Consider the following 14,166-nt stretch of genomic DNA (forward strand, 5'->3'; position numbering starts at 1 on the left):
CAAGGAACATCCATCATACCTAGTAAACACAACTTGTGGCAAGATAGTATAACTTTAAGCTGTTTTAACTTAAAAAAAAAACCTTTAGGACTCTTATTTTGGAGTACAGGGTAAAATCTCAGTACCAGAAAGATTACATTTGCCACTATAATTCCTAAAAGGTGAAGTGCAGAAGCATCAGTATCAGGAAAAGTTTTTCTGACACACTTTAGACGTTTGACCCAAGATTGTTTACTTAAGTCAGCACAAATGACATATCCATCAGAACAATGATGAACACTTAAGATGGATATGGTTATACAGGCCCTGGACTTGGAGTTTGGCATTGTATCAACATGAATGAAATCCCATTGCTTCCTTGGCTTAATTCCAGGATAACAGTGAAAAGAAAAACACACAAAACAAATCCATGAAGAGAACATTGATCCTACTGCACGAGGAAGCAGTTTTGTTATTATATTAAGAAAAGGAACAAAGAGGTCAATGAATTCTTGCAGCAACATGTTCCAAGAAGCTGTATGAAAACTAATAATCCTCTAGTAGATAGGATTATATACACAGGGTGCAATCCCGTTAGTCAATCTCCAACCCCTGCAAAATATACAATTGCCAGCTTTGAAAGATTATACATTTAATTCTTGTTTAAAAAACAAGGAATATTACTTTATACAAATATACATGTAGAAATTTTTTTAGTTTCTTTATTTCATTTTTGCTAAAGAGTATGCAACCAAGTACAGGTAGTGTTTAAGCAACAGTACCAGCTTTGATACACAATGTAAAACATTATAAACATTTTTTAATAAGTTCTGTTAGGTGTAATTAGAAACCATTCATAAATAAGAGTTTAAATACAGGTACATGCATGTAATATTTTTCTGGTTACAGCATGGCTTAAATATCACCAGAACTTTTCCCAGTGAATTCACACAGCCATAGCCAACAGTCTGTCAATTCAGTGTGCAATTAATCTACGATTTACATTTTAATATCTACAAGTATTCCAGACTGTAAAAGATTTGGAATTACACGTCAAAAAGGCCACAATCAAGGTAAAGTTGCAGTGTCACATATATGCATGCTTTCCTTTGAAAGTATTAAAGCAGCACGTTACTCACTCAAAATATGACCCCCATCCAGTCACAGGCTGTAACAATCAAGTGAATTCAACTCATAACATACTACCAGAGGCATGTTTAATAAATGGCTTAAAAAAAATTAACATTTTAAATTCATATACTGCATCCAAAACACTGAATGAGTAACAATTACCAGGAATACTTTCAAAGAATGAAAATCATATTGAGTAATTCAGCTTTAAAAAAAGCAAATAGAAATTGCTCATTTCTTTAAAGATATGGTAAATTTTGTTGGCCTACACAGGTCCATCATTTACATTTTCAAATGAATTTCTTGACACCTGGCAAAATTTTACAATTAATTTCACTACTCCAATTGTAGTTGATGAAAGTAATAGTCCAAAAATCTCACATTGAATTTATTTTTGTTTTGTTATTAACCAAGTGAGGAATGTCAGTTCTGGCCAATGGAACACTTCCCACTTTTAGCACCCGGGTATCACGATCAAGAATATTGTTCCCAGGTTAGAGTACCTCCTATTGGACCAGTGTGAATATTTCCATTTCACACACTAAATATCTTGGTGGCTCAGTGATACTGCCAATTTTTGATCAATTATACACAGGTTTTTGCTGCAGACCTGTAAACATTATGAACAGAGATGGCACTATGCAATCTCATTTGATGGAGCGCAATTACAGCTGGTAAAAAACACACAATTTTAATTCCATTAGTTTGGACTGAATTCAAACTCTGATGGCAGGGCAGTATGCTAACCCACTGCATCATCCAGTTCTCTATTTCAAATCATATTAAATTACACCCATCTAAATCATGCTTAACAATCTATCAAACTCTTTTTTTTTTAATAGATACTTTGACAAATATTCAATTTGTTGGATTGCATGGTAAACTTGAATGGTCAGATAAGTGGCTACTCATTCCTCACTGAGTGACATTTTCTAGTATCAATATAAAGAGCAAACATAGTACCAACTATCAACATAAAGAGTAATCTTTTACAAATTAATTTTTCAGACAATTACCTGGAATTCTGGCATGTACCTCTACATAACTACAATACCCAAAATGCAAATCCTTAGTAGTTTAAAAGGTTTAGGTAGTCCAGCAAAAGGACTGCAATATAAAGATTATGTTTCACAATGAACCACCAATGTTTGGGAAACTGAATTAATGCTAGAGCTACAATTAGCTTTTTAAAAAATGTGTTTTTGTTTGTGGATTATGTGACTTTCCAATGGATGAATTATTTCTATTTTTAGATATTTCATACTTTCAATTGTTTACACAGTTGAAAATTAAGTGTCATTCATGGACTCCTGGAGCAAAACTAATAAAGTTAGTCATCATTTCAGCGTAACGGAGACATAGTATGCTGTACAATGAATATAATAAGTCACTTTGCAATAAGTAGCTTAGAAATGCTCAAAGTGCAAAATGCAACAGACTAAACTTTCAGAACGTACACAAACTGTATGTAATCTATACACAAATGTCTGATTAATTCATATCTTGCAAGTGTAAACATTGTTATTTCTTCTATTTAAGAATGGGGTCGGCGAAAGCATCACTAATGAATTTTGACGCCAACTTGATTCTAGCCAAGGAACGTCAGGTTTTTAAAGGAGTAAAAAAATTGCAAAAAAAGCATTTAAACTTCAAATTACTACTACAGTTGCACACATATACTATTAACAGTAAACAAGGTATTTAATGCATGGCTTTTTTGGAAAATAGCATAATCATTTGACAGCAAAGTCTGATCTATATACAACCTGCTTCTACAAGACTTTAAGATAGATAGGCATTTCAGTAATATTCTGCTCTGACATCTACTAATAAAGATTTTTGTGGGGCAGTTAGGAAGACCTTAACTAATATTACGCCAAAACAAGAAAGTTCCAAATTATCACACTACACTAGTGTACAATATTATTTTACCCAAGTCCATTTCTTGAAATGTATCCATGGTAGACTGGTAAATTTTTAGCTAGAGTTTGAATCCCAGGTTTAACTGAAACCGAATATGGCGACACCAAATTCAGGGAAATTCACTTGCTTTGAGCCAAACTAGTCATGTTGTTGCATTTCAGGTGTGGTTGAATCACTGACAAAATCATGCCTGTTCTGTAAAGATACACTTACTGTTGATCATTTGTAGAAGCGCACAAGCAGTGGCTATAAGATTACCCCGATTCAAGATCGTTTCTCTTTCTGGCAGGAGTAGGAAGGTGGTAATAGTAGCAGAAGGAGAATAACGTAACCATAGCTGCAAATAATTTTTGCACCTAATAAAATGTGCTATTTTCTGCTCTTATTGCCATTTGATGTGCCAGCTTGCTGTTCCTGACATTTTTAATGTCTAGTCTACATAAATCAACAAAACAATAGACAATTCTTCAGGCAATGTGGGTATCTCAAACAGCTGCAGGAAAGCAACAATTCAGAGGTTGATACATGGATTAATAAGTGATTGGTAACAGGAAGCCAAATGTCACACTCTGTAGTGGAAGCGTACTCAGTCAACAGCTGTCAACTAGAAGGTACCGCATTAAGCCCTTCAGTTGTTTTGCTGAATAATATAACAATCTCTATACCAATACTGGTAGAGCCACAAAGATGCATTCATTACAACATTTATATTGACGTTGCAGAGATTTGTACAGAATTTTAGCTGAATGCAACAGTTAACCCTAATGGGCTTAACAATTTACACAGAATAAAGAAAAAAGTAATATTCATGGCTTGGTTAAGTGCCCTTAATGCTGCAAGCTGCAATACCTCTGATCTTCAGATGACCTCCCACTCATCATCAAAGTCCTCAGGTTGACCCAGAAGAGTGATATGGTTGGAGTTAACTAGTGAATCAGTGTGACTAAAATTCTTGGTAAGTCGCTGAAGAAGGGAGCCTCCAGTACTAATGGCCCACAGTTCATCTTGAGGAGTAACTATATAGAAAGTAGAAACAGTGTATGAAATTGAAACACTTGAAAGTGAACATCTAAGCAACTCAAATAACCCAGAACAAACCTAAACATTGCAATTCATTTATTATTAAAATTCTTTCAACCAGTAATTCCAAAGGATGTTATATCTTCAATTGAAAGATGGACATCTTCTTTGGAAGAGATTTTCCTTTCTGATTATGAGGTAGTATTTTATGTAATAACTTCTCTAAAAAGGGACAAGCTGATACTGTATTACCACATATGTATTTTTATTCTTGTAGTATAAGTGGTTCAGCGTGTACACTTAAAAAAGTTATCATTTGGAAAATAGTTTTGGAAATGTTTGCATTTACCAAATAATTACTTCATCTTAGTTAGCTGAAATGTTTGTAAAGTAAAACAGAAGTCAATGCCAACAGTTATAACTTTGATAAGTCAGTGGATAGACAAATCTTGGTGTTGTACTATATTATGCAAAGCACAAAGTTGCAGGTTTCAGTCCCGAGTCATTGCTGATTTAATCAAATCTCAGTCAGCAGGATAGTGGGATTGTAGGAATAAATATTGTTACCAATGAAATAGGGGTGGCAGGATGAAAAGAAACAGGAAATCTATCATAAATTGCTATAAAATGATTCTCTACTGAAAATGTTTGGATACAAAAGCAAAACATTATGGATGCTGTAAATCTGAAATAAAAACAAAAAATGCTGGAAATACTCAGCGGTTCAGGCAGCACCCCGACCTGCTGCCTGACCTGCTGTAGATGTTTGGATGCTTGGTGCAAATGGCTGCATCCCCTTTGGCTGCAACAGGAACGGAAAACGGAACACTTAATATATAAGCTGATGCATGAAGATGGTAAGTTTGATATCAGAAGACCATTGGTAACTCATACCTGGAAAACTTGGATGATATAAAACGAAAAAGAAATGGTTTAAATTTAAACTGAGAGATTATATAGGTAATAGTCACAGGCTATATTTCTACCTTTGCAGCCTATCAATTGCGAATGTAAAGTTGCCCAGATGCAGGCTGTTCTCTCGTGACCACAGATCAAACATGATGTCATACTAGGCTGTTATAATGGGAGAGGCTGGTTATAAACCTACACTTCAGATCTCACTAAAAGGAACTAAAAGCATGTTTAAAAAGCTGGATGACTTCTGTTGCTGGAAATAATGATCACTTAAAAAAAGTAACAACTTTTATTTATATAGCGCTTTTAATGTAGTAAAACATCCCAAGGCGCTTCACAGCAGTGTTACAAGACAAAACAGATAAATGTGACACCGAGCTATAAAAGAAGAAATTAAAGCAGATGACCAAAAGCTTGGTTAAAGAGGTAGGTTTTAAGGGGAGTCCTAAATGTACAAAAACATTTCGAATATTATTGGCTTACGTATATTGGGCTGGATTTTCGGTCTTTTGCCGCCCCTGTTAGCACCCCGAAGGGGCAGCAATGGCAGCGGTAAGTACTTCCAGGCAGGCGGCCAGCTTCCAGCGCCCTGCCGGGACTTTTGTGCCGGTTCCTACGGGGCCCGGAGCATTACTGCCCGGAAGAGGCGAGCCGGTGTGCAAAGCCCCTGGCTGCGACACCAGCTTGATTTTTGGCTGCCGCCCAATCCATAGAACACCCTGCTGGGACCGCTTGTGAAAGCAGGCGGTCTGAGCTGTAGCGACTGCAGTGAGGTAAGTAATGCCGACCTCAGGCAAGTATGATTGTTTTTTTTCTGTGATTTATGTTGTGGTGGCACGAGTTATTTATTGGGAATGTTTTTGGTGGGTTTTTTTTCAGGTCCCCGCCCTTATTCTACTGCTGTCTAATTAAAAAGACTAACTTTTACATTATTACAACTCAATAGAGTTTGTGCTGGAACAGCATCCACTAAATTTGATAATGACTTAAGACATCAGATTTTAAGGTAACCATCCGCTAAATATACAGGGCTCAAAGTTGGCCCACCCCTTTTTTCGGTGCACTCACCAGTGGTGCACCGACTTTGTGGGCTGAAAACAGGCGCCGAAAAAATCTCCCCCGATTCTGGCCACTGTGTTGCCTCTCCCGGGGCTTGGCGCGGCGTGGCCAGTCGATTGGGGGGCGGAGCTAGGGCCCTGCGCCAGAAACAGTGCCGACAGCTCTCCACATGCGCATTGGAGTGTGCGCGCATGCACAGTAGATCCTGCCCCCAGCTTCTGTGTGCGTGCTGCAGCGTGGGACCCGATGCGTCCCGCCCCTATCTCAGGCCGAGTGGCCTCCTGCACAGGCCGGCCCGCTGCCTTCCCAGGCTAGGCGGCCACAACAAGCAGGTTGGTGCGGGGCCCAAGCCGGGGCGGCAGGGGGGAGAAGAGTTTTGATCCGGAGGGTGGGGGGGGGGGGGGGGCGAAGGGGAGAAGAGTTTTGATCCCGGGGGGGAATTCCAAACCGCAAGGTGGGTTTGATCACCGACCCCATGGGGGTCGGGTGTTCCGATCCCATGGGCGGTCCGATCCCCGACTTCTGGAGAATATCTGAACCCCAGACGTGTCCGACCTCTGACCCCAGGTGCTGTTCTGATCCTGGAGGGTCTGATCCCCGACCCCGGGAGGTAGGGTTGTTTGTAAGGAGCGGGCTGATGGTGGGTGAGCTTAGGCAGCTGGGAGAACATATGAACATAAGAGTTACGAGCAGGAGGTACTTTTATTTATTTGGATATTTTGAAAAAATTATGTAAATATGTTTTGTCTCTTTACTTCTTTTATTTTTGTCGTTTAAGCTTCCATGAATGTTTCTGTTGTATAGTAAATTAATTTTGCAAAGTTTGTCATATGACATCCTGTATAGCTGTTTGATTCTATTCACATTCTTTAGTCAGGTCATTAAGTTCTGCTGGCCTCCGATGTACCTACCTGCGCTGATTTCTTATCTCTCCGTAAGGGTTTTCTGTGCGGCCACAAGTGGCCACATACGCTGGCCTAAGTTAGTTTGGAGTAACTATTAGCTGTCCAAAGTTGCCTAAATGGCCAAAACGAGTGTAGGTGGCTGGTAACGCCCCCTTTTGAAAAAACTTAACTAAACTAAAAAAATCCTAACGAACTCACTTACACTGGCGCAAATTGAATCTGCAAAATGGAGATTTTTAAGATACTCAGAAAAAGCAAGTTGCTCCAAAAAAAAAACGGAGCAACTCCTGCGCAATTTTGAGCCCATAGTCCCTGAAAATACTTTTAGGAACCGTAAAAGACCATTAGGCCCAGCAAACACATCTGTTTTTTAAAGAATCAACTTCAGTTATCTCCTTATTTATCTGATTTTTTTCTCTAAAATATCTAGATTTGGTTGCAACAGATATAAGTATGATTTCATAAACATCATTTTAGGAGAATGTTGTGAAGTCAATAGACATTCTAAACTTTAATTCAAAATTGGGCAATGAGCTTTATGTATTAGTTGGGAATAAATAATTTGCGCATACCAATTTTCTACCAACTTACCTGTTAAACAAGTCACATTACCGGGAATCTTTTTCCAATAATCGCCTGCAGGATTTTTGTTAGTTATTCCGTATCGACGTGCCACATCTCCATTAAAACAACGTACCCACACTGTTCTGTTGCTCACAGCTAATTGACTTGCCTGTAAACCTGCAAAAATTGTTTGATAAGTTATTGTGTGCAACATTAAAGTAGTTAGAAAAATTACAAGGTTTCTAACAAAGTGAAATAGTTAAACCAAAAATGGATCTTACTAAGAAGTACATGATTCTTTCCATTGACCTTCCCATTATTTAAATTAATTCCTTAAAAAGGCTATCCTCCAATTGCTACTTCAACGAGGGAGAAAGTGCTACTTAGCTTGTCTCTGAGTAAGAAAGCAGAGAAAGTAGGCAACCTAACAGTAGGGGGACATTTGGGAAGCAGTGATCACAATATAAGTAGGTTCAGTGTAAGAAGAGAAAAGGAAAAAGAAAAGTGGAGGACAAGGGGTTTGATTGAAAAAAAGCTAGGTGAGATAAAACCTTGTCCAGATTAAATAGAATGGAAAAAAAATCACCAAACAGAACCATAGATCAGCAATGGGAAATATTTAAACAGAAGTTGCAAAGAGTACAAATTAAGTACATTCCAGTAAGGAAATAAAGAATTGGAATTCTGTGGGCGAACAGAAACATCAATTTTAAAAAGAGCATTTAGAGCTTGCAGGGCAGATAATAATAAAAAAAATTCAGAATGAACACAGGAAAAGCAGTAAAAGGGAGATTTAAAAGACTCAGAGGAAACAGGAGAGAAAATTGGCAAAATATGAAAGTACAACAAAAAGATGTTTTAAAAAAAAATCAGCATGTTAGTAGTAATATAGTCATGGTAGGGATACATCAGTGATAATATAGTCATGGTAAGGATATATTAGTACTACAAGGTAATATAGTCATGGTAGGGATACATCAGTGATAATATAGTCATGGTAGGGATACATCAGTAGTAATATAGTCATGGTAAGGATATATTAGTACTACAGGGTAATATAGTCATGGTAGGGATACATTAGTACTAATATAGTCATGGTAGGGATACATTAGCCAAGAGATGAAGGAGGCCATCTTGCAAGGAGTGTGAGCTAATGGTAGAAATACTAAATTAGTACCTTGACTCAGTTTTCACAGAGGAGGTGGTTATTAGGATTGTAGAATCACCAGTTATAAATTAGTGGGGACTACTACTCAGAGAAATAGTATTAAAGTTACTCAAAATTAAGGCGCATAAATCATTATAATCTGATAGTCTACATCTAAATACCCGAAATAAGCTCGGGGAGAAATATAGGTGGTCTTGGCGATAATTTGACAAATTCTGTGGAAAGAAAAATTACGTAAGAGGACAGCAAATATGACTCCCCTCTTCAAAAAAGGAGACAAGAAAAACATAGGAAATTATAGGTCAGTTAATCTTACCCCAGCTGTTGATAAAGAAATAATAGAGTGAAATTATTAAATACAACAGTTAAATCATGGCATACAATGATTTCTACTTTTACCTGGCACATGTTCCCAATCAGTGCCTACAGGCATTGCCTCTGTTATTCCAACTCGCACGTGCACATTTGCTCGACTGTCAATGGCCCACAGCATTTGGTCATTGGGGCTGGAATAAATGCTGATCAGTTGTGTTCCAAGTGGCTTTAAATAGAAGAGTTTGTTGAAAAACACATCAAAAGATAATTAATTCTGAAATGTATTTTTATATTTCATGCATATGCATATATACACACACACACAAACAGATATGCTGTTTCATAACCACTGGAATGGTATGCCATGTATTATTCTGCTACAGGCACTAATGTGAATCTGTGCACCTTTAAGGGCACAAAGACTAACTGCGGTTATGTAAACACTAGGTGAGTTCACTCAGAGGTTGCTTTTCAGGCTTCAGATGTCTGGCTCTGTTTGTCTTAAAAAAAAGTATCAGATACTTGTATAAAAAAAAATCTGTGTGCTCAAACAGCATAATGTAAGGTAATGTAACCTATGATGGCTGATCTGTATATTTAAAGAAAGACCCCGCTGGTGGAGCAGGTTAAAATCAGAACCTGCGGAAGAGACTGGGAACTTCGCGGATAGGTCCATGGGCAATTTTAACTTAAAAAAAAAATTCAGACAGGCAGGGTCAAAACTGTCCCTGTTGACTCGAAGGTTCATCTTCATTCCCCATTTATGGGTTGGTTGCCGCATTAAGACACATCATCATAGATAATGTGTACAGTAAACAAAGTGACACCAGTGCTGTCAGAGGCAGGTGGGATTCCTGTTTGCTGGGTGCTGGTGGCAGGAGCTACCAAAAGTGGCATTTAGGTTTGGTTCATTATTTTGTATCTGGCCACTGACATATCAACCTTTCAGTCCACCCAAATGCTTCCAGCATATATAGTATGGACAGACCTTGTTGACATCAGAGTAGGTCCAAGCCAGAACACCAGCTACAAAAATTGTGCATGTACAAGAATCACACATGCACACTGCCCATTGTTGCCAAGTCTGAACCATAGCATAAACATAGAATTACATAGAATTTACAGCACAGAAACAGGCCATTCGGCCCAACAAATCTATGCCGGTGTTTATGCACCACACGAGCCTCTTCCCACCTTACTTCTTCTCATCCTATTAACATTTCCTAAACAGAACATAATCAGCCAAATGACAATGAAAGTGTTTTTATAATATAAATAGAATGATCAATTCTTGGATTGTATTGAGCTACCTGATCCCAATTAAGGAGGCAATTACAACTGACCTCATTGTCCTTGGGCTAGGAATGATGGTAGAGAGAAATATATAGTGAAGTCTTCTACCTCTTTTACCAAGTCCTCTACCCCTGCTGCAAATGCACATACACATTTCATTGTGATAACTCCCACCGCTGAATAATCTAATACTGTCCAGGTTTACACTTGAATGACAACCATGTGAGTAAGTGACAGCTAGTGGCCCCTCTTTCCTGATTACAGACTACCAGGAAAAATGCAACCATTTTGCAATAAGACTTCCATACCAGGACAGAGTTCATAGGCTTTAACTTGGGCACTGATGCAGACACAGGGTGAAACAAAATTGTGGGATTGGAACGAATACAAAGGGCTGAATCTAGCCTTTCGGTAACTTGGTTGTGCTTTCCTCAGCATGCATTGTTTAGGTGCCACATCAGCAATTAATCTGAAAAGATCTGAAACTTGAACCTGAAACAGAACCATTCCCTAATGAAGTTGTGTGGTTTCAAGTCACAAGCAAATCACCATGGCTACACAGAGTGTGGATGTGAATTCAAGCAGTAAGAGCTTAATGAAAAATCCTGGTACTGCCGTTCAAATCCTGTCACGGCTAAACTTCTGCTTAGCTGCATGCCTATGCAAGGCTTTGGGGCCTTTGGATGAAGAGGAATTTGATTCTTTAAATATATTTAAAAACATAAGAACATGAGAAATAGGAGCAGGAGTAGGCCAATTGGCCCCTCAAGCCTGCTCCACCATTTAATAAGATCATGGCTGATCAGATCTTGGGCTCAGCTCCACTTCCCTGCACGCTCCCCATAACCCTTCACTCCCTTATCATTCAAAAATCTGTCTATTTCCACCTTAAGTATATTCAATGACCCAGCCTCCACAGCTTTCTGGAGCAGAGAATTGCACAGATTTAAGGCCCTCAGAGAAGAAAGTCCTCCTCATCTCAGTTCTAAATGGGCAACCTTTTATTCTGAAACTATCCTCCCTAGATTCCCCACGAGTGGAAACATCCTCTCTGCATCTACCTTGTCGAGCCCCCTCAGTGGGGTCAAGTTTCGGGCCGCGCCTAGAACGGCGCAGCCCCGATATTGACGCCCGTTTTTCGTGTTCAAAAGCGCGACAAAAACTTACCTTGGAATTCTCGGCCTCCCTGCAGGTCCCTCAGAGCTCAGTGCGGCGCGCAGAGATCAGCGGGGGGCGGAGCCACAGCGTTGCGCTGATTCTGGAAGTGGAGGGGGCGGGGCTAACTTAGATGCGAAGACGTCGTGCCGGCAGCCCTGCGCGTGCGCGTAGGTCACAACACTGGCACTCGGCGATTTTTAAAGGAACTTGCTGATTTGTCTCGTGGACCTCTGGAAAGGATTGGGATTGAATTTTGGTGATTTTTTTTGTGCCTGAAGGAGTGCTTTTAGCAGCACTGTTGAAGAAATCACCTGCTGAAATCAGTGAGTGTTGCTTTTTGCTGCTAAACTTCCAGAACAAGTGCTGCATAGGTGCATGCAAAATAAGGACGATGTGCTTTGAAAAATAAGAGTGTCAATTCAATACAGCAATGGAACAATGTCCACCAAGAACAAAGAATTTCTTGCATGAGGAAGTGGAGATATTAGTAAACGTCATTGAGCAGAGGTGGCAGGAGCTGGATACCAGCAACAGAGGTCGCATAAAAGTGCCACCTAAAGAAATGAAGAAACGCTGGAACCAAGTTGCAGAAGATTACTACGCAGTGGTGCATACCATGAGATCCGGAAGCCAGTGCAAAAAGAAATAGCACGACCTTGGTCAAGTAGTTAGTGTAAGTAATATTTCCCATTTTTAATGTAATCGTAATTGTCATGTGACTATCTGTATGCGTCTTTCTGCAGGATGGGACACTCTGTAAAATGTTATATTTTACTCTGCAGAAGAAATTGGCCCACAACAAAAGAGAAGCAACTCGAACAGGAGGAGGCACGCTCAATCTGCATCCACTGACACCCTTGGAACAGAGGGTAGCTGCTATGATGAGTCATACAGGGAGAAAAGCAATCAGTACAGCACAAGCTGGGCCTGCACGCGAGGAAGAGGGCAAGTCCTGAAAATGCATCGTGGCCCATCAAATCAACCTGCTGTCTAGCCTGCTATGTGTGAGAGTACTCATGCCACCCATCCTGCCCTCTCCCTTGCTGTTAAACATTTGATTGTTCTGATATGTTTTGCAGAACATGATGATGCTGCTGCCAACCCTGAAGATCCTGAAGATCCAGAACAAGAATCAGTAGAACCAGATGCGGACGATCCAGACTGGATGCTGGCGGCGATGACTGAAATGTCTACAGGGGAGACCGTCCAAATTAATGTTTATGAGCCCACAATAAGGGGCATCAGAGTTTCAATCCTTTGCATAGGTTCTGGTTCCACCTTTCATGATTTTGATTCCGATATTGCGGGTCCCAGTAGTGCTGCTGGTGTAATGCAGCAGTTTACAGCCAGTGCACCACTGTCCCAGCCTGCCACTCCCACTCGCAAAAGTTCTGGTTCCACCTTCCATGGTTTTGATTCCGATGTTGCGGGTCCCAGTGGTGCTGGTGAAATAATGGAGCAGTTTACACCCATTCACCCACCATCCCAGCCCACGGCTCGCACTCGAGTGGTGCTGGATGCAAGACCCAGGGCCGCACCATCCCAGCCCGTGCCTCTCACTCTAGTACTGCCGTCTGGAACACCGAGCGCCCCACCGTCCCAGCCCGCACCTCTCACTCTAGTACTGCCGTCTGGAACACCGAGCGTCCCACCGTCCCAGCCCGCGCCTCTCACTCTAGTACTGCCGTCTGGAACACCGAGCGTCCCACCGTCCCAGCCCGCGCCTCTCACTCTAGTACTGCCGTCTGGAACACCGAGCGTCACACCGTCCCAGCCCGCACCTCTCACTCTAGTACTGCCGTCTGGAACACCGAGTATCCCACCGTCCCAGCCCGCACCTCTCACTCTAGTACTGCCGTCTGGAACACCGAGTATCCCACCGTCCCAGCCCGCACCTCTCACTCTAGTACTGCCGTCTGGAACACCGAGCACCTCACCGTCCCAGCTGCGCCTCTCACTCGAGTACTTCCGTCTGGAACACCGAGCGCCTCACCGTCCCAGCCCGCGCCTCTCACTCTAGTACTGCCGTCTGGAACACTGAGCGTCCCACCGTCCCTGCCCGCACCTCTCACTCTAGTACTGCCATCTGGAACACCGAGCGTCCCACCGTCCCTGCCCGCACCTCTCACTCTAGTACTGCCGTCTGGAACACTGAGCGTCCCACCGTCCCAGCCCGCACCTCTCACTCTAGTACTGCCGTCTGGAACACCGAGCGTCCCACCGTCCCTGCCCGCACCTCTCACTCTAGTACTGCCATCTGGAACACTGAGCGTCCCACCGTCCCTGCCCGCACCTCTCACTCTAGTACTGCCGTCTGGAACACTGAGCGTCCCACCGTCCCAGCCCGCACCTCTCGCTCTAGTACTGCCATCTAGAACACCAAGCGTCCTACCGTCCCTGCCCGCACCTCTCACTCTAATACTGCCGTCTGGACAACCGAGCGCCTCACCGTCCCAGCCCGCGCCTCTCACTCTAGTGCTGCCATCTGGAACACCGAGCGTCCCACCGTCCCTGCCCGCACCTCTCGCTCTAGTACTGCCGTCTACAACACCGAGTGTCCCACCGTCCCTGCCCGCACCTCTCGCTCTAGTACTGCCGTCTAGAACACCGAGCGCCTCACCGTCCCAGCCCGCGCATCTCGTTCTAGTACTGCCGTCTAGAACACCGAGCGTCCCACCGTCCCTGCCCGCACCTCTCGCTCTAGTACTGCCGTCTAGAACACCGAGCGCCTCACCG

General features: G+C 41.8%; 1 protein-coding gene across 1 annotated transcript in view; it reads right to left on the reverse strand.

Annotated features, from left to right (window-relative positions):
- Positions 1 to 692: 692 nt before the first annotated feature.
- Positions 693 to 14,166, reverse strand: part of tecpr2 (tectonin beta-propeller repeat containing 2) — a 139,850-nt gene continuing 126,376 nt past the window's right edge. Inside the window, exons 18-20 of the mRNA XM_070879345.1 lie at positions 9,064 to 9,205; positions 7,524 to 7,673; positions 693 to 4,049 (exon numbers count right to left, since the gene is read on the reverse strand). Of these exons, the coding sequence (XP_070735446.1) occupies positions 3,892 to 4,049; positions 7,524 to 7,673; positions 9,064 to 9,205 (450 nt within the window). The 3' untranslated portion in view covers positions 693 to 3,891. The remainder of the gene's footprint in view (positions 4,050 to 7,523; positions 7,674 to 9,063; positions 9,206 to 14,166) is intronic.

Source organism: Pristiophorus japonicus, chromosome 4 (genome assembly GCF_044704955.1).
Source record: "Pristiophorus japonicus isolate sPriJap1 chromosome 4, sPriJap1.hap1, whole genome shotgun sequence".
NCBI lineage: Eukaryota > Metazoa > Chordata > Chondrichthyes > Pristiophoridae > Pristiophorus > Pristiophorus japonicus.